At 33.5% G+C, this 20,959-nt stretch overlaps 2 protein-coding genes and 1 long non-coding RNA gene across 13 annotated transcripts; 2 read left to right on the top strand and 1 right to left on the bottom strand.

Moving 5' to 3' along the window:
- The first annotated feature begins 643 nt into the window (after positions 1-643).
- Positions 644-4,593, top strand: LOC8274970 (uncharacterized abhydrolase domain-containing protein DDB_G0269086). Its single transcript, XM_002512542.4, has 2 exons — positions 644-875; positions 2,043-4,593. Exons 1-2 carry the CDS (start codon positions 819-821, stop codon positions 4,383-4,385), a joined length of 2,400 nt encoding a protein of 799 aa, XP_002512588.2. The 5' UTR covers positions 644-818; the 3' UTR covers positions 4,386-4,593.
- LOC8274969 (transcription factor PIF3) lies at positions 4,546-10,604 on the bottom strand. 11 transcript variants are annotated; one of them, XR_007214443.1, is made up of 10 exons: positions 9,339-10,386; positions 7,964-9,185; positions 7,767-7,871; positions 7,588-7,653; positions 7,200-7,265; positions 6,605-7,102; positions 5,852-5,978; positions 5,560-5,767; positions 4,859-4,979; positions 4,546-4,722 (listed from the first exon to the last, which is right to left on the bottom strand). XR_007214443.1 is itself a non-coding variant. In XM_015715015.3 (9 exons), the coding sequence occupies exons 2-9, from the start codon at positions 9,434-9,436 to the stop codon at positions 5,754-5,756; spliced, it is 2,196 nt and encodes a 731-aa protein (XP_015570501.2). In that variant the 5' UTR covers positions 9,437-9,552; positions 10,395-10,604; the 3' UTR covers positions 5,425-5,753. The 11 variants fall into 11 exon arrangements, 7 of the variants coding, with proteins under 7 accessions (XP_015570501.2, XP_015570503.2, XP_015570504.2 ...); XR_001534742.3 differs by lacking the exon at positions 4,546-4,722 and having other exon boundaries at positions 4,799-4,979; XM_015715015.3 differs by lacking the exons at positions 4,546-4,722; positions 4,859-4,979 and adding an exon at positions 10,395-10,604 and having other exon boundaries at positions 5,425-5,767; positions 9,339-9,552.
- A 4,989-nt stretch (positions 10,605-15,593) lies between these two features.
- Positions 15,594-16,377, top strand: LOC112533759. Its single transcript, XR_003078118.2, has 2 exons — positions 15,594-16,125; positions 16,199-16,377. It is a non-coding gene; the product is annotated as an uncharacterized LOC112533759 (long non-coding RNA).
- The last annotated feature ends 4,582 nt before the right edge of the window (positions 16,378-20,959 follow it).

Raw genomic sequence — 20,959 nt, 5'->3', positions numbered from 1 at the left:
ATATACAGATCAAAATTGTGAATTTTGGGCCAATAAGATTTACACTAAGAAAACACAAGGGGAATTATTTCAGCAATACCAGGCCCATTATCATTTCTACCGGCCCGAAAACTCGTTCCATTCCTTTAACGGCTAAACACTTGAAAATTGAAATGAAATGGCGCGTCTGGCTTCTCTCATGGAGGTGGCGGTTAGTTAAACGCACTCCTTTGCAGAACGGCGTCGTATAATAAATCAAATAAAATATTAAAATACCTGTCATTCATCTAAGGATGCAATGGAACAGCCTAAAAGCTCTATCTCTCTATGTGTGTATATTTATATATAATAAGTATAGTATAGGAGTAACAGAAATGGTCCCCTTCTGAAAAGACCTTTGTCTGGTAGCCATTAGCAAATTCCACTTTCTTTCTTTTTCGCTCAATAAACTTCCTAATCATCCAACCAGAACCCAAACCAAACCCCATTCTTTATTGTCTTGATTTGTTATTTATTCTAAGTTATTATATAGAAAAGGTAAAATAAAATTAATAGGAATCCTAATCATTCATATTGGATTGATCATGTGATACAGTCTGTCACTCACTATTTTGCTTTCTTTGCTGTTCTCTTCTTGCTACTTTCTTTTCTTTTCTTTTATTTATTTAATTTTGGTCAGTTTTGCCAACTCTGTTATCTTTTCTTTTTTCCCAATTTCCTTTTCTGTCATATCATTACTATTATTATTTTCTCTCTCAGAAAGAATCTCTTATCAACTTACTTGCATACTTTTGAAAGATCATATCACATACACTCTCTCTTTGCTTCTTCAATTGCTCATGGCTACTTCTGAATCTTCAACATCATCACTCCACACTACTACTACTCCTGAAGAGGTATGTATGTCTTACATACATGCGTGTATATACACAACTGTACTAAGTGATCAACTTTCTTTTTAGAGTTCTCGATGGTTGTTATTATTTCTTAAATTTTTATATGAATAACTTGTGATCAACTTTTTATGTGTTCTTTTGGTGTTTTGATCAAGAACCCAAGTTTGATTTTCTTTAGTCCTTTTCTCCTCTTGTTTCTTTTGTTCAAACATATGCAAGCATAGTATTATCTCTAGAAAAGAATATGTTTGTTTCACTCTATGGACTTGATTCAGATTCTCCTTTGTGTTGCATATGGTAGGATATGTATTTTTAACATCTATATACCATGTACTATATCAATCTTTGATGAGTGTTTTTCTTTTGGTGGAAAGGATTCTACTATTAATAGGTAGACCTGTCAGAATTATCTGGAAAAAACTCTTAAGTTTTATCTTTATAATCTTGGATCCAACTTTATAGTCTAACCTTTGGAAGTTTGTCATATTTTGATTTAGTAGATTTTCTTGATTATGAGTACAAGGTATTTCAGATGATGGCAACTGGGATTTGCATGGTTCCTACATGCTCATACATATACAAATACATATGCATGTTTCTTTCTTTCTTTCTTTTTTTTGGAATTATAGAAATGATATATTTTGAAGAACAAACTCAAGAAATTATTTGTTAGTATTATGAGAGAAGTTTACTGCTGACAAGGTTCAGTGATGGATGCCACAGACTGAAAGTCCTCCTGGTCATCATATTCTGGTATATATGTACAGTCAACATTTGGAAACTTCAAAAGTATCTTTATGCTTTTATAAAAAAAAAGTGTTTAATCATCTTTTCCTCTATTATTAAAAAGATATATATAAGAAAAATTGTGACCATGATCATACAGGTTGGGTCAGTCTTGGAAATTCTTATCAACTTGAGATGCAGTGGCCCTGGAGAGATGGAAATGTGACATTTCCTGTGCTTGATTGCCTTTTTTTTACTTTCCACTATTGCATTTTTTTGATAATTGATTGGTCTTTACTCTTTTTTTTAATCTTTCATAATGTTCTCCACTGACAAAATTACTTCCACTTTCCATTACTTCACCTTTTTTAATTTTGAAATCTTGGAAGTTCTGATCTTTTGCATCCTTTAAGTTAATAGCTAATCTTGCATCCATTGCAGCCAATTGAGACAAAGGTGATTGGAGAAGTAAAGCCTATGGAACAAGAAACTGTTCTTTTATCTAAGGAAGTTAAAGAAGGTGAAACTGAGGAACTGTCAAGTGAGGCAAAGCAGATATCTATATTGGAAGAAGAGGCAGAAGATAAACAGACAAAACCTCCAGCAGTTGAGATGAAGATTGAGCATGATTCAGTTGTGGATGTTCCTGGAAAAGATAAAATTGAGGCAGAGAAAGATCCTGTTCCTCATTCACATGGGCAAAGCGATCCAGAGTTAGTAGCTGACACTGTTAATGGCGAACAAGTCACACAACCAACTACTGAATCTGTTGCACAAGTATTAGAGCAACCAGCAAAGGCATCTGTGGTGGAAACGCAACTTGAGCAACCTGAGATAATTGATGCTTCTGCACCTTCCGTTGAAGTTGTTGAGAAACCAAAGGAGCTATCAGACATTCTTCCTTCCAAAGAATCTGAAGAAGTTATTGTAAAAGATGTTGATGATTCAGAAGCAGTGTCCAAAGAAGTTAAAAAACCAGAGATGCATGTTCTAGAAGCTGACATCAAACAGGAGGAAGAATCTGTAGCTGCAGAACAAGTTGAAAAATTAAAATCAGTTGAAGAAGTTGGGAGACCACAGGAACCACCGGAAGTTCTATCTATCCAAGAATCAGAAGCAGTTGTGAAGGATGTTGAAGTTTCAGTAGCAGCATCCAAAGAAGTTGATGAACCAGAATCAGTAGTTCCTAAAGCAGACGAGAAGCCAAAGGAACAATCTGAAGTTACACAACAAGTTGAAACAGATTTAGTAGTTCCTGAGGTAGAAGCAAAACCAAAGGAACAATCCGAAACAGAACAAGTTGAACCAGAATCAGTAGTTCCTGAAGTAGAAACAAAACCAAAAGAACAACCTGAAGTTACAGAACAAGTTGAGAAAATACAATCTGTTGAAGTAGTTGAGGAACAACAAGAGTCATTGGAAGTTCTTCCTGTGATTGAACCAGAAGCAGCTCTAGTAAAAGATAAAGATACTGAAGAGTCAGAAGTGGTGAAAGATGCAAGTAAACCAGAATCAACAGCTCCTGAAGTTGAGGTGAAACAAGAGGAACAATCTGTTGTGTCCGAAATTGAGAAAACAAATTTGCTAGATCCCGAAATTGAGGTAAAAAAAGAGGAACAATCTGCTGCACGGGAAGTTGAGAAAACAGAATTGCTAGATTCTGAAGTTGAGGTGAAACCAGAGGAACATTCTGTTGCGGCTGAAGTTGAAAAAATGAAATTGCTAGATCCTGAAGTTGTGGTCCCAGAGGAACAACCTGCTGCGGCTGAAGTTGAAAAAACGAAATTGCTAGATTCTGAAGTAGAGGTGAAATTGGAGGAAGAATCTGAAGTAGTAGTAATTGAAGAAGTTGAGAAGCCAAAATTGCTAGATCCTGAAGCTAAGGTGAAACCAAAGGAAGAATCTGAAGTTGCAGAAGTTGAACTAAAGTCCAAAGATGAAAAAACAGAACCAGTCCAGTCTGATGTCAAAGTAAAAGCAGATGGAGAACCAGAAGTTAGCCAAACTTTGACAGAAGAAGGATCATTGGCTGATAAAGTGGAGGATAGCACATCTGTTGAGGAAAAGGAAGCCAGTAAAGAAGCAGAATCTTGCACATCTTCTCTTCCTGATGTCACAGTGAAGGCTGCTCTGGAGGATGGAAGAAAGGAAGGCGAGGGGACTATTGTAGCCGAAGTGTTATCAAAAGAGGCAGAGGTGGACATAAAAAAGGGTGATGAGGAGAAAGAGGAAAATACTATCAAAACTATAGATAGAGATGTGCTGAATGAAGAAGTAGCTCAGCCAATTAAAGTGGATGATGTTAAGAATGCTGTTTCAAGTGCTGAAGTTATTGAAAGATCATTTGAAGAAGAAATCACAGGTAAAGGTGTTGAACCTATTGTAGAAAACAAGGGAGAAGAGAACTTAACAGATGAGAAACTAGCTTTAGTTGAAACCAGAAATGACGTGGATGTAGAGGTAAAACGGGATGAAACCACTACCACTGTCGCTGAATCCGTTCAAGAATCCCAAGATTCAGCAGTGAAAGAAGTAAGTGCAAATACGGGCGAAGATAAGTTAGAGAAAGAGAATGTTGAGGAGTCTACCAAGGGTGGTGATGATGTAAAAACATCCAGGGACCTGCCAACTGAAGTTCCTGCCAAGCCCAATCAAAAGCAATCAAATAACATTTTAACAAAGGTGAAACAGTCACTGGTGAAGGCAAAGAAAGCTATCATCGGGAAATCTCCAAGCTCGAAGACCCTCGCCTCTGATACCAAGGATGATATTAAAGTCAAATAATTGAAAGGGAAGGAAACAGTTTGCGTGAACATAAGGTTGTGGAATCTGCTTTTGTGATATACAGAACTCAGTTGTGTGTTAAAACTCATTGTTCCTACATTTCACCCTATTCTTTTCAGTAGTATGTATTGCTTGTGTGCTGTTTGTTGGCTATTTTCAATTATGACAGTACAGAAAACTTATCCAGTTGTGAAGATTGATTTGTAGATACAGTTTGTCATTCTTACATATTTTATGTGCTCGTTGTACTTCAATAGTAAGTTGACCTGAGGTTTCTGCTACTTAAATATCTATCCTTTTTTCCTTGCACTTCTTTAAATTCCTCGTCAACCTGTTACTGCTATCAGGAAATTTCTTTATGATGCTTTTGTTGGTAATTGATGGAAAGAAAACTAGGACTCTAGTCCAAGTCATGTCGAAAATGAAATATTTGCTTTAAGCAACTTAATATATAAGTGGAGTATGATTTGTACATGGATATTGATCTGGCATCCTTTTCATCCTCAGCGTTGTTACCTGAAATGTCTCATGCAAGGCCATGCTTGCAGATTAACATGATTGATCATTGCTTCACAGGAATGTAGTTGTCATACCCTGTAGGTGTTTGCATGATTTTTAGGTCAACTTTTATAGGAGGAGGAAAATATAATAAGATAGAATAGAACTGTTAATAACTAAATTAGTCTATTGAATAGGGTTTCAGTTCCCACTGTAGTTTCATCCTAATCCTACAGCACTGACAGAATCAATTTGATGACTGACACTAAAGACAAAATCCATTATACACGAAGATTATGGGGAAGTAATTATGAATTTAGAATATTGGAAACATCTAGATAATGCTTTTGTGGTTTTCACATTTTCTTACCTAGGTTCTCCTGATTGTATTGTGCTAGAACTGTCAAAATGACCATCGTGCAGATTCAGAAGAGGGGTGGAAAGTATGCCAAGCTGCCATTTCTATTGTCTTATTTTTTCGTACACGAGAACAGCATATTACATCACAACAGAAGGTAGATAGAGAGAGTTGCACAAGATGTATTCGAATTATTTTTTCATTAATTTAAAGAATTTGTACTGAAAGGTCTACAGAAAAAGAAATTAGGAAACATATTTCTGATATGTAAGTGGATGTACAAATGCAAGAAAGGGCTATAAAGTCTCCTCAACGTACCAAAATCTTTGTGGATTCTAACTGTCCTGAAATTAGAGTTCAATATGATCGTCAATACGAATCAACTTCATTCAGTGTCCATCCCATTCCCATCCCCCTGAAACATTCATATGTGCCCCAAATCGCCATGAACAAGGAAAAGCCTTGATCTTTAGATCGATTCACCTCTTAATGATGATGATCAGAAGTGCCTGTCAGTCACAATCTGCTGCAAATAAAATGAATTAACCCTTCGAACCACATCAATTTAAATAGCAAGTGTGGCTAACTATGGTTGCAAGTGCATGCTTACCATTAGCTTCACTAGGCGCATTGTCATTTTCATCAGCTGACTTAAGAGCTCCACTATCAACTTCTGAGGCTTGAGCACTACTCTGCACCAAAGCAGGCTGTTCAAAACGTTCATTTGTCACTTGGCACTGGCATTACAAAATAATGAAAGTTTTCTTAGGCTCAGGCGCACTAATGGGATAGCACATCTCAGATTAAGTAGACAATATAACTTCCCAAAAGGTTCCCCCCCTTAAATCCATAATGTTTAATATCGTACTGAATGCATAAGGACTTCCTGTCCAAATTCACATTTCTCCATACAAATGTGACCTTCCCATGTTTTGATTAATAATCATAAAATATCCACAAGCATCAAACAGATATTAGAGAAAACAAAAAAAACTGGATGATAATGGAGGAAATGATTGTTGATTGTTGATTAACAATAACTTTTCTTCAAGCAATCGCAAGTAACAAAAGCCAAATGACAATAGTTTAAACGAGGAAATAAGAAATTGAAGTACATAAATTTTCGACCAAATAGATGAAAGTCAAGTTTTCCTTACTGCAATATTTATATGTAAATTTTAGGGTCTGCTTCTGCATCTAATGCATTTCTTCTCAAACATGAGTTATAAAGAGGGTCATTTACTGGGGAGAGAAAACATGTCAATTCTTTCTATAAAAGAATAGTCTGGTTTAAAATTTATACATGTTTAAGGCTTCACTTTGTTTATCACACGAGATGCAACTTCATAGCAAGTTCACAAACCTGAGTAGATGTCTGATTCATTGAACTATTGGCACCACCATTTTGTATCGAGTGTGAGTTGACATTACGAATTGAGTCCTTTGAACTAGAACCTGGGGCTGAGTCCAAATTATCCGTGGGACCTGCCACCCCTCCAGCATTCAGTCCCAAGGTAGTTCTCAGAAGTGGTCCTCCAGACATTGGCATTACAGGTGGACATAGATATGGCATTGGATGTCCTTGACTAGAAAGCCCAAACATTGGCAGATTAGATCCACCCATTCCATGCAAAGCACTTGGCCCTGACATTGGTGGGCTAGGAAAGTGTGCCCCATGCATAGGAGGCACCTGAATCATAGAGCATCCAGAAGAACCGCCAATCATATCAGGCATACCCATCCCAAAACCCATTCCCACTCCCATGGGTGAGAATTGGGACATATGAGCAACATGCATGTGAGGCACTCCTGGAGGCAACATCATGGATGGCATATATAAACCAGCTCCCATTGACATAATCTGCACAAAGTTGGCCGATGATCCCAAGCATTTAGTGGATTATCCTATTGCTGTAACATAAGAGACAAAACTTTGAGAAGGACGGAAAAAGTATTACCTGCACTTGAAGCTGAAGAGTCTTTAAATACTCAATAGCCTCATCGAGCATTGAAGCTTTGTCCACCTTATAGGGAAAGAAAGTATTAGTCAGCAGAGGTAGAGATGAAAGGAGTTATTTTTCCAGTCTTAGCTACTATATCAGGGTTCTATAGTTGAAGAGCCGGGAGAATTTATTTCCATAAACTTTCAACTATATCAGGGATTTAGCAAACACAAGTCAGTCCAGGTAGCTCTCATAGACATGGGTAGTTTAATTAATGCAATTTTGACTAGGCCAAGCCTTTGTATAGGTATGTATCCTCTAAATTATAGCTAAGCATATAATTCCGTGGACCAGAGGAGAAAGTTAAGTAAAATAAAAGAAAACTATAAATTCAGATAACCACCTTATTGCAGTTTGGTATGAGTTCTTGTAGAGCGCGCATCTTTTCATTGATTCTATCCCTTCGCCTCTGTTCAGTGAAGTTCAAATAGAAACCGATTAAAAATTGTAATTCAAAAACTCTCAATTTAATACCAGAAAGAAAAGTTTGTTCTGATAAATCTTGAAAGCAGTCTTGCTCACCCTTTCAGACAAATTATGTACTTCTGCTGCTCGGCTTCTCTTTGACCCTGTACCTCCTCGAGCAGGAGCTGCTTTCTTTCCACCTACTGATTCCTCTTCAACATCCTGCACATATCGATTTTATCGATAGATGGAAGAATGAGATAAAGAATAAGAACAGCAAAAATGAAAGGTGCGAAGCCTATATCTAGTCTTACTTCACTAGGACCTTCAGACTCCTCTGTTTCTCGGTGTTTTCTTTTCAAATTCTGCATTGGTTCGTCTGAAACTCTCTCCATACTATTCCCTGAGCAAACAGAAGAAGAAGCTACTATAGGTTCTGCAGTCTTTTCACCATCTGCCAATCCTTTTGTTGCACTTGCAGCAAATTGACAATGATTTTTATCATTCTTACAGTCATTTTCCATAGCCTCAGGTTGCTTTGCTAGAAGGGGTTCCTCAGCAGGCCTATGGTCCAATGGTTTATCATCAACTTTGGATGATACCATAACAGGACGGCAACGAGAGCTCGTTTCCTTTTTTAAACCACTAAATGTCTCATTGAGCATGGATTCTGCAGGATTGCTACTACTTGCAATTGAACCCTTATCTTGACTTCCAATTCTTTCTATGCTTGATATTCCTGAACCAGCCCTTGTGCCGATGTTTTCAAAATTAGCTTTAGCAAGAGCAACAGGTCTTGAGAAATGTGAGAAATTCATCAAACTGGAGTTAGTAGTGGCTAAGACTGGAACTTGCTTCTGCGCTTTTATGCTAGGAAAACCACCTCCTGACGGTGAACCTCGTATTGGATCCCCAGAAGAAGCAACATGGGTTGAATTATTTGTACTCTCAGCATTATTAGCTGAAATTCGGGACCTAAAATGTGGAAATGATGCTTGGCATTGCTGCACGGATGATGAATATAACTGACTCGCAGTAGTTCTAGACCTAGTTGCATCACCATCCCTTCCTGAAGAAACCCTTGGCATGTGCCCTTGCTCTAAACTCAAGCCATTATGTACAGAGGCAGTATGTGAGTCTCTAACTGATTGATTACCATTACTTTTCTTATCCGATGATGCAAAACTATTCTGGGCATGTTCATTTACAGTAACGCCAGATAATTCAGCAAGAAACTCATGACAATAATCTTGTTGCAAAGAGTCATCAATTGGATCATTCAACCAAGGAACCATGTCATCTTCTTGATTCAAACCCATTTCAACAGACGGAACAGACATAGGAACTTCATCTAGTCCAAAGTCCATGGCCCCAAACCTTCCCATTTTTGTGTTGTTGCCATTGCCAATGCCAATACTAATATCTTTATCCCTAAACTTGGAGGTTTGAGATTGTACTCCATTAGAAATTTTCCTAGCTCTACTGGACTGGATTTGACCATTTTCCCATACTAGCTCAAGAAAATCATTTTCAGGTCTGTGTTGAGAGCACCATACCAGAACAAAAGGAGACGAAACAAAAAGTGAAAAGACAACAGAGAAAAGCAATCAATATAATCCATAAGAAGAGAATACGGTAAACTTAAAACAAAGAGAAAGAGCTGAAGAAAGGTTGACAAATCCAACTTACCCAGTAGATAGATCAGTTGAGCAAGTTGTATTCTTCTCCTGAGAGGAAGAATCAAACTTTCCTTTAGACAATCGACATATTAGCTCAGATAGAGGCATGGTGAAAGGGTTGGCACCGCTTTTTCTCGCTCAAACACTCCCCAAAATTGAATCACTTACCATTATTGGTACCTTCCAAACACTACTCTTTTAACTCTAGCACAAGTTCAAAGAACCTAAAAAAGAAAAAAAAAGGAAAACATTTATGGAGCCAACGAGTTTTCAAGACATAAAAAAACTCGACAAAAACCCCACACTATAAGACAATCCCAGTTAGTATAACTGACAAGGGAAATAAAAGGATAAAAATAAAAGAAAAAGAAAAGGAAAGAGTGCTACTTTTACAGTTATAGAATTTACAGAACATAATCTTTCTTTTTAAATACACCAGTCCTTATCAGTAATCAGTAAGAGATATATTAATATAAAACCTATAATTAAATATAAAGTACCAGTCAAACCTATTCTTTAATGGCTCCTAAAGATCCTACAGAAATTTTTAAAAAAGAAAAATAGAAAAGAAAATTTCCAAATTAAGCTGCTTTAAGCTTAAAAAATAGCAGAAAATGAATCTTTTTGGCTTCTCTAATCATTAAAATTAAAAACCAGAAAAACCCAGATCATCAGATTTTCTAAAGTAAACAACAGTAAAGCAATTAACTTGAAACTTGAAGAACAGCTCAAAAATCCTCCCAACCCAGTAACCAACCAATAAAAACTCAATAACAGATCAATTAAGAAAGAAGAGAAATTTGAGGAAATCAGAGCTTCTCGAATAAGCAAAAGTATGCTAATCCAAATGCATTAGAAATGGTGAAAACTTTGATTGTGAATCATAATAGAAGTTACCAAAAAAAGTTGGGATCTTTAAAAAGCTCCTAACTGAGCTCGAAGAAAGAGAAGAACTCAAGTTTTCAAGAGAGAGAAGGAAGGAGCCAAGTGGACGCAGAAGACGGCGAAAGGCTAGCAAAGATTGCAGGGGACCAGAGACTCTCACCAAAAACACACACACACGCACCTTATTAAGCTGTAACCCCTTCTTGTTGCTTTAACCTCGCTTGTGCTGCCATGGTTTGTCTACTTCCTCCTCCTTTTTACTTTGTCGTTTTCCTTCTTCTTTATTTGGGTGTATTATTTTTAATTTGTAGGGCCACTTTCTTGAGTTAGTACTGTGGGACCATCTACACCCCGGTATTATTCCGCCATTTAATTTTGCGAGAGCTTAATAAACTCTACCGTGAAGGAAGATGGTGATGATATATTTATATGAAAAAAGAGAAAATAAATATATTTAAATGTGTTTATGCGTATACAGTATATTTTTATTAATTTATGGACCTATTTAATAAACATGTTTATTTTTGTGACTTATGAATTAAATAAGTATTTATTTTAAATTTAAATTTAAATTTATTTAATTATATGTGTCATATTCTGTGACTTAATGGAAACGTATTCAGGATTATTTATCTCATGATGTAATAGGCTGGAAACTAATCTATGACAGCTATCACTTATAGAGATTCAGAATAATGCCTTAGAAAAAGAATAAAGAGAGTTAGAACATGAAGTAACCGGTTGGGATGGGGAGGGAAATGTTAATTGTGTTCGTTGGGCAGTTATTCTCATAAGGTAGGTGGAAGTTTCCCAATTTGAATAGAACATATTATCTTAAGTTATCCTACAATACTGGGAATGGGTTGTGTTGATATGGGCTCTTATGCTTGCTTTTATAATGGGAAAACAAAAATTAAATGTATGGAAATCTAGGCCATTAAAAAAAAGGGTGAATGGAGAGCACTTTGGCCCCTCTTATTTTGCTTTCACAATTATACCAAGGTTTGAAAATCCATGCTTATGGGGGGGATTAACAAAAGAAAGGCATTGACTCAGTGATGATGGGCTTTTTCAATTAATCTTCCTGCCCTTCATTTTTGGAGAGACTTTTTATGTTAATATATGCAAGTTGGTGTGGATGTCAATAATGTAGAGATGGGTATTGTGTTTTCTTTTCCCTTTCGTCATCAAATTAAATTTCTTGACAAGAAGTGAATAATTGCAATCTAATGGAAAAGGATGGATATCTAAACTCCATTTTAATAAATAAAAAGAAAAAAGTTGATATCTAAAAGCTCATGATTAGTCTATATAATCTATGAGATTACAGCATAATTTCTCTGATTGCTCGGATTAAGGTAGCTCAAATATCATACCTGTCCATGATTATAAGAAGCTAAGTAGAAGAACCACTGGGGTCAGAATTGGCATTTGGTTGGATACAATTCCTATCATGAGCTAAAGAGTGAGGAGACACCAAAATCGCCAACTTTATCTACGAAAAGATGGGAAAAGGACCCACTAAAGATAATTATATAAAATAAAAATAAAACTAATTAGATGAGCAGCACTCGGATGATTACCAAAGGTGTTTGGCTCTTTGGGTTGTCGTAACCTGTGACTTGATTTGATTCCTTACTTAGGTGTAGGGATACAAGAGAAAAATTGTCACGTTATTCATCATAGGTGCATATATGAGGCGAGCGAATTTAACCTTCCGATGCTTGGATATCGAGGTTGGAAAAAATAAATTTTAATTTTAATTTTATTTTATATTTTAAATATTTAGAATTATCTAAATAAATAAATAAATTTTTTAATACTCAACCGTATTTTTAGTAATTTTTTTTTTATTTTCTATTTAAGTGAACCCTAGATCAAACAAGATTTCTCCACGTGGATCCTTATTGATCAAGTAAGGGATTCGACAAAGTCCAAACGAACCATCAAAATTTAGAGCATCCGTTTATTATTCTCAGTCCCTTTAATGTATGCACCACTGTTACTAGTCGTCAGTCTACTAGAATGTTTCCGGACTATTTTTACCATTTGATTAATTAATATTTATTTTTTAATTGAATTGTATTTTTCAACAATAAATTTAGTTTTATGTTTAATTTAAATAGACTATACAATAATCACTCTTATATTTATCAAAAGAGTATCAATAATATTGACAAGACAGTAGTAACATATATTTTACTAACTGATTAGAAGAATGTAATTATAGATCATAATAATAAGAAGTGATGCATTTGAGATTGAGAAGAAAAGAATTGAGAGAGTTTGGAGTTCACGTGACCCACTCTGAGCTATCCATGAGAGTTCGAGTTTGCTGTCCCAACCCTTTCCCACCGCATTACATTGCTCTGGAGTTTTGGTTTCTGCACCTGCACTGGACTCTTTGTTTCTGCTTCATGTTTATCTCAATTTATTATATATATATTTATATTTTTTTTAAAATTGGTTTTAATTTGATACAAAATAACTAATAATTAAATACGATTCTCAAAATAAATAGAAAAGAAATATTTGAACCTAATTATAAATTCATTAATGCTGTGTAATAAACATTAATTTAACTAAATTAACTTATCTTAATATGATTATCGGATTAGATATTTAATTAGAATAGATGCAAGAGATTAATGGACTACTCTTATAGGGTTATAAGTTAAACTAGTTAGGGATTGGGGATATCTTCTAATTGCCCATTAGTAGAATAGACATGCACATGATTCATCTTTCTTTGGAATAATAATAATAACAGTAATAATATAAAAGGATCAAATTGAGGGAAAGAAGAAAAGGTTAGATAGAAATTTCAGGTCATTGTTTATAGAAGTATAAACAGCTGATGAATAGATCCTTTGGGGAGGGTGCAGTAGAAATGGGAGTATATACCTAGTCTAAAGTAGCTAGCCCATGTTCTCTGAACTGCAAATTTCTGGGACTCCTGACCGCACCATTTTCTTGTACACTCCCTGTCCAAAACCTATGACTACGAGGTCTATTATAACTCGACATCCAAGAATCCTGAAGCCGCCATTGTCACCTGCAACCCATCTGCCAGACTGCGTAAAAGAAACCAAAAAAATAAAAGGTTCTGACAATTTTTCATTCTTTTTTCTCTTGCATTACAAATTAGCTGCGATCACCCCCACCATAACCTTACAAACCCTTTATTTATTTTATTATTATTTTTGTAAACAAACATCATTCAGAAAAAAAAAAAAAAACAAAGCTTCTTATCAACAGAGATTAGGATGTCTAATTGTTGGCACTAAAAATCATAAACAAATAAGAAATTATATGCGCACAGTGTCTGTTGCACGAGTCTGGCAGGAACAGATCAAAGATAATATATAAAAAGGAAAGAAATTTGGCAGCTGTGACCCTTTCTGCAATGGAAGAGCTGGCCAGAGAGCCAGCAGGACCCGACCCAACCCAACCCAACAACTTTTATAAACAATTAATAGCTTCTTGGCTGCGGAGCCTTAGAAATTTGTATGCAAAATTATGACCCGAACACTGACTCATGCTCTCTCTTTCTCTACTCTTTCTTAAAAATTAGTGGTTATGTGTAGGACCATTGTCTCTGCTTCTCTGCTATCTGCACATGACCACTTCACCCATCTAACAAGCACAGTTATCTTCTTCTTCTTCTTTTTATTTTTTTCAGAAAGAAAAGAATTTCCTTTTGCACAAAATTTGTATATATATATATTAGAGAGCTATATTGCAGAAGCCAGTGGCCTGCCAGAGTGCCATAAACACAAACAACCAGCCCGGTATTACCTATTCAGTACAAGTACACAATTTCTTGGACTTGTACTTATAGTTGCCATATTTTGGAAAAAATATCAGGTGCATCCTGTGACATGAAAAGGATAGGACAGGATTCAAATTTTTGTCAATTACCTTCATCACTGATATATTAAATTCTAATGATCGTTTAATAATTATTCATAATAAATATGTATGGTTTTCTTAAAGTCTAAATACAAACAATTATGATACATATTGCTTAGCAAATGGTGGGTGAAACTCATCGAGAGTACCCAAGTCGCTCAATTCAATGAGGGTTTTCTTTTTTGTTTGATTTGGTATCGTTAAATCCTATGGTTGTTTGGCAGGTTCTGCCCATACCAATCCTACATGACGACAGATGAAATTGGGGGGAATTAAAGTGGTGGTGATTGTGAAGCCTCCTATAGCTGCATGCATATAATTAAAGTACATGTTGTTATTATTGTTGAGGCTGCTGCTGCTAAATGTGATATGTTAATTTTCTCTTACAAGGTAACAACAGGAAGAGACAAAGGGACTGATTGATGATAGATGAGTAATGATGGGGTAGATGAGATGAGAATATGTTAGTCCATTTGAATCACATGAGGCGATGACAGTTGTGTCAGACAGAAAAAGAAAAGAAAGAAACCGATGTGTTTTTCCTTCAAAAACAGAAAAAGAGTTCTTACTTTTGCCTAATGCAATTAATTGTAGTTGTTTCTGTGCCATCAAATTGCTATATAGATATACATATTTCTTTGTTATAAAATGTGCATGATTCATGCCAATGGTCCCTACCGACATGGTCCATATTTATTTGTTACCTAATCTTCTTTCTTCCATATGTTGCCACCTTAAATGAGGTGATCCAGAGTCAAACTGGTTCCACTCGTGGAAATTAAGGAAAGTATACAGGAGTTTTCACCACCCAAAATAAATAATTAATCATACACAAAAGCAAGGCCTCTGAATATGGTATTTCCTTCCTATCAGGTTCTTAAGTTGTAGCCTCAGCTTCCAACTATATGACCATTAATCTATAATCTCATATGTTAGAAAGAAAAAACTAATAGCATTATTTTTAAATTTTTGCTGTATTATATTTAAAATAAAATTGCCCCCTTTATACCCTGCCAAAGAACCTTGTGAGATAAAAATATGACACTGAAAGGGGACAGTTGATTGATGGGTTTCTTTTGAAATTTTGGGAACAGAAAGTGCCATATTTGATGGGAGAGTGAATACGAAGGAGGCTGACGAGTGACAAACCACTCATGGTGTAACCGGGTGGATTTTGTAAGGAAAAAGTATGAACCTTATCCCAGCAAGTGCTTGTACTATTTATTCTGTAATGCAATACAAACACCACAAATTCATACCCATGATTCATGGATATGGTCCCCCAGATAACATTGTATTCCTTTGTTGTTTTGTGCTGCTCGGTAGAGGAAACTGCTCAAAGAGAATGAAAATGGTGAATGTTGGATCAACTTACTGGCCCATCCTTATTTTGCATAACAAAATAGAGTAAGGCTCAAAGGTTTTAGGGCTTGGACAGATATAGTGGACAAAACTTCCAAGCCCAATAGGCAACATCCTTGCACATTTATGTCGACCACTACCAGGAAGGTAAATTTCCAAGGAGAAGATAGGCCGAAAGACTTGCAAAAGGCAATACCCAGTTCCCACCACGGGGAAAAAGGAAAAAAGAAAAAAAAACAAGGGTGAAGATCATTCCACACTCTTATAATCCAGCGGTGAATATGCAAGAGTAGCTAGGGTTTGATAGTTGACAGGGAGTATATAAATGAAGCCATGATCAAGAACCTCATGACTCAGAGTAACAAAAAAAAAAAAAAAAAAAAGAGAATAGATGAAGAAATGGAGAAGGGAGTAAGGATTTTGGGAAGGTTGTGGGATGGGTGAGTGGAGAAGATAACTTCAATTAAAGAAAATAAAAGATACTAACAATATTTTGTTCAGTGTTAGTGTTTATTATGTTCCCTACTCCACCCATGCCATAGGTTTCCTATTATTCCTCCCTCTCCTCATTCATCAAAGCTTCTCACTTCACTCTTTCTTTCTTTCACTTACCTGTATTATACAATTACGTAGAAGAGGTTGGTTTGTGCTTAATTCCTTTGTGACTTTTTAAATAGTCTTACCATCTTTTTCTTGATTACTGTTTTGCAGGTTTCTTGATCTGTTTTGTCATGGGACTGGAATCCTACATTGGATTGCTGGGTGGAGTTTACATATTTAATTTTTCCACAACCCTTGTTAGTGAATGAATCATTCATGCTCTTTCTTTTTTCTTTTCTTTTTCTGGTTACGAATAAAGAGAGAAACGCAAGGTCAAAGACTTTTTTATAGATTTATTGTTATCAGATTAAGTTAATGGATGCAATCAAACATCAAACATCAAACATCAAACAAATCAAGATAATGACATCTCACTGATGAGATAAGGATGAGCACGATCAATTGTACGAATCGATTAAGCTTAGCCCTTTAAGGCAGAAAAGTACAAATGAAATTTGTTCTGATTTAGATATTGTTTTTAGTTTTTGATTTCTTGTGTTTAGACAAGAAAATTCCAATTATCGATTAAAACAAAGCCTTGGCCTAAAGAAATGATAATGAAACATGAACCACCCTTTATACATTGGGGATAATAACTTATAGGAGTTGATAATATTCAAGAAGGGATCAAATATGAAAGTAATTGAAATTCAAAAGCTGGGGATTGTTTGGGAACAAAAAAGAGATAAAAAGAGTGTTGAATTTCAATGGCGAGAAAGGCTAAGAAACAGAGCTTTCTGTCTGTTCTCATCTGCTGTACTATTAATCAAGGAAACAAGAAAACAGGCACTAGTGGCCTAGTGGGTTATGCCTAAAGTTACATTCTTTATGGCATTGGATTCCAAGCCCATGTTCTTGCCTTCTATTATAATTAAAGAAAGCGTTGCAAGAAATTTTATCCTTTCTGAAACGTTAAGATAAAATAGAACCCACTAAACAATTTTTGCAATGATCATCTGCTAATTAAAGGGTGAATCTGCCTTATAAATATTACTATTTATATAATTTTTAATTTTTGAGAATTTAATTTTTTTTAATATGGGTGTTTAATTTTTGATATATAGGATTCTTGTCTTGACACATATATATATATACTTATTTATCTAATTATTAATTAATAAATTATATTTTTAAATAAATTTTTATTTTAATTTAAAAAATAATATATTAATAATAAATTAATTTTTAATTAAATAATAATTATTTTTAAAAATAGTATATTAATTGTATTTTAATATTATATCATTTTTTAATTAAAAAATCTAATTATATCAATAAAATTGAAAAAGTCTAAAAATATTTTAAAATTTAGTTAGTTTATTATTATTTATTAAACTATTTTAAATTAAATATTAAAATTAAAAATTTATTTAATTATATTTATAAATTTAATTTTATAATTAAAATAATATTAATAATAATGATAGTTATACAAGAATAAACAATTAGGATATGTTGATTTGTACAGCATTTTTAAGATAGGTACCGTATTGGTGCCACTCGGTAGTAAAATGAGATCATAATCTGGACCCACTATGATAAAGACATGTGCACTAACCTTAGTCTCTAAGATTAATTATTAAGCTTCTTTGCTTTCTTCAAAAATGTTCAAAGTACTAATTAGCCAAATATTTTATTAAGAAGAGTGATATGTAGAGTGAAGTGTGTTACATAGTCCATTAATTCATAAATTTAAGTTTGACAATTGCATTTTCTTCGAGCAAAAGTTGGTACAGATTAAAAATAAAAATTTTATTTAAAAAAGTTATACTAGTGCAGTTAATTTTTTAATAAATAATTATAAAAGATAAGTACAAATTTATTATTTTTTAAATAATAAATTAATAGTTAAAAATCTTGATAAAAAATATATTTTTTCGATTAAAAAATATCAATTAGTTAGAATTTAATTTTTCTTATTTTGATCATATTATCTGTGTCTACTAATTTTAGTTTAGAGTTTAATAACTTTTAATTTTATTTTTTGACTGTTAAATCACGATTAAGGCAGTAATTCAATAAGATCGATTTAACAATCTAACAATAACATTTGATTGTCAACATTATCAAATATATGAATATAATAATGATAGCCTATCAATGACGTTTTAAGTTATTAAGCATTATTAAATATGTGAATATGATAATAATAGCTGATTAAAATATGTTAAATTTTGATGGTGAAATACTTTGATGAAATCAAGCTGATCCTTTACCACCAAGCAAGCCAAAAATGGATCTATTGAAGTATGAAGGTCCAATCACACGAGCTAAAAGCAAGAGATTCAAGGCTGCCTTGTATTCTTTCATGGTCCACGTGATAGATAAGATGCATTCAAGAAGCAAGGTTAGCGAGTTGGACTTAGAAGATCAAGATTCAACTTTGATTAATTGTATTTCATTCATGGATTAAAGCCCAACGTGAAGACATGAAGATCATATCTGATTTATGTTGAATTCAAGCCCAAACGTAAGGCCCAAGTCCAAGGTTGAATATTCAAAGTCAAAATCCAAGTCAAAATAGGAGTTTTCTTTTAACAAGTCCAAGTCAAAATAGGAGTTTGCTACTCTTTTACTTCAAGATTTGTTTATTTAGGAGTCTTGGCAGCATATCCTAATCATTCTAGGATTATGAGAATTTAAACTCTATAAATAGAGCTATGTAATTCTGCAAAAGCATATATATACCTTGTTTTTGCTTAAAGAGTTTCTTTAAGTGTTATTGAGATTAAAACTTATTATTTCGGTTTTGATTTCACTTCTATCTTAATTTAATTTTATTAACTTGTTAGTTTCTAGGATTAATTAAGTTCATCCCATTATAGCTATTGATCTTATTTCTTTATAAATAATGGCGATAGTTCCGTAAATATTTTTTGGCAAACCTTATAAGTATCGATCTTGGCGTGTATCCTTCTCTTCCTTAGAAGGTTTACATCGTACTTCTTTTTGTCATAAAATTTAACTATATATCACATTTTGTGTAAAAGACACATTAAAATTATCAAATAGTAAAATTGTATAATACTCTACTTTTATACTTACTTCTTATTTTAAATTATAAATTATCTTTTGATTTTTTTTTAAAGATGGGAACAAAGCTTGCTCTTGCCACATAAATGTTTAAAAGTAGTTGCATTATAGTTTTTATAATAAGTGTAAAGTATGACTATTTTATTTTATCATGTTTTTAAATTTATAAAATTAATTTAGATTTTTTTTATATTTTAAATTATGAGAATAAATTGTTTAAATTTCTACATTATATTTAATTGAAATTTATAAAATTTATAAAATTAATTGTAAATCTAAATTTTATATATTTTAAATATAGTGAAAATTAATTTATTATTTTATATAATTAAATTTATGTAAAATTGATTATAAATAAATTAAATTTTAATAAAATATATAAAATTTCTAATTAGATCCTATATTAAGTCGATGTATTTATATTAAAATATCTATTTATTTTATTAATTTAATTTTATTATTTTTTATAATATTTATTTTATAAATTTCAATTGAATATAGCATTATTAAAACTGTAATTTTAAAGGTCGCGCTATACTTTGATTTTATGTCGTAACTCGGTTTTACACATGCTTGGTCCAATTGCAGCACGTGGCATCCAGCAAAGCATATTAATCCAAATGTAGTGACACATGGAAGCACAAATCAGCTTACGTGTCACATCCTACTAAGACGTGGCACAAACATAAGCACAAAAATACCAAAGTGTGAGGCCAGCTCTAGTACTATGTTACAGAACATGAGAATTGAACAAACCATAATATTAATCATCGTCTCCGATCAGATATTATTTATGATGGAAAAAAAATATAAATTCTTACACTCTTTTTTGGGTATAAAATATTACACTGAATAAAGAATAAATATTAATGAGTTAAGTGTAAAGATATTTATTTAAAAGTGATAGGATATATTTATTATTTTTAATGGGAGGAAATACAGGGGCATCTTTTGATGAAAGCTTTAGAGATTGGACAAAAGAAATTCGAACAGCTAATAAAAGGTTCTAGTTTAACTGTCATAGGAATAGGAACATGGGATTCTGATATACCTTCTCATACCTGTCGCACGTGACATTTCAAATGGACGGTTACGTCCAGATTCCATGATCCGTTTTCTTGTCGGTTATGAGATTTTTGTTATAGGACACGTGGCCTCCTGAGGCTATCGTCCGCAAACGCACTTGGAGAAACCCTATTGGTCGGTCGTTTTCTACGCGGCAACTAAGTTTTTATTATTATTGGATGATAAGATTATTTTGGAGTTATGATAAATGTAATAATTAGTGAGATAATTATTTATTTATTTTTATTTTAGATGTGTTATTGCGAAGAATTCAATCTAGATTAATGAAAAATTATAAATTACTAATTAATAAAGTCAAATTAATAATAACCACCCATGATCCACATGTTATGGAATTCAAGTCGATATATTATAATCATAATTAAACAATAAGCAATTATGTTTCAGAAAAAGAGGAGTCTAATCCATTTGGTTTTTGAAGAAATTATTGTGAACCCTAAACATTATATTAAATACGATATGTTTCTTGAATTAAAATTCTTATAGTTCAATTTTGAAATGAAAGGGATGAAATTGCTAATAATCATTATATGTCAGGGATAAAAGTAATTTGCTATTTCTTATTGTGGGTTAATAAAGAACCTCCAATCCAATTTGAAATTTGAAATTTGAAACTAGAAACTACGAAACCATTTCTTAATTCTCATTTATTTTTCTATAAAAGAAAAAAGAAAAAAGAAAAAGAAAAAAGAAAAAGCAAGGGTAAGTACACATGGGGGGGAGAGCACGTGGCCCGATCATGCAAGATTTATT

Source organism: Ricinus communis, chromosome 10, assembly GCF_019578655.1.
Source record: "Ricinus communis isolate WT05 ecotype wild-type chromosome 10, ASM1957865v1, whole genome shotgun sequence".
Classification (NCBI taxonomy): Eukaryota; Viridiplantae; Streptophyta; class Magnoliopsida; order Malpighiales; family Euphorbiaceae; genus Ricinus; species Ricinus communis.
Note: the sequence above shows the minus strand (reverse complement) of the source record. Positions and strands in the feature narration are given on the sequence as shown.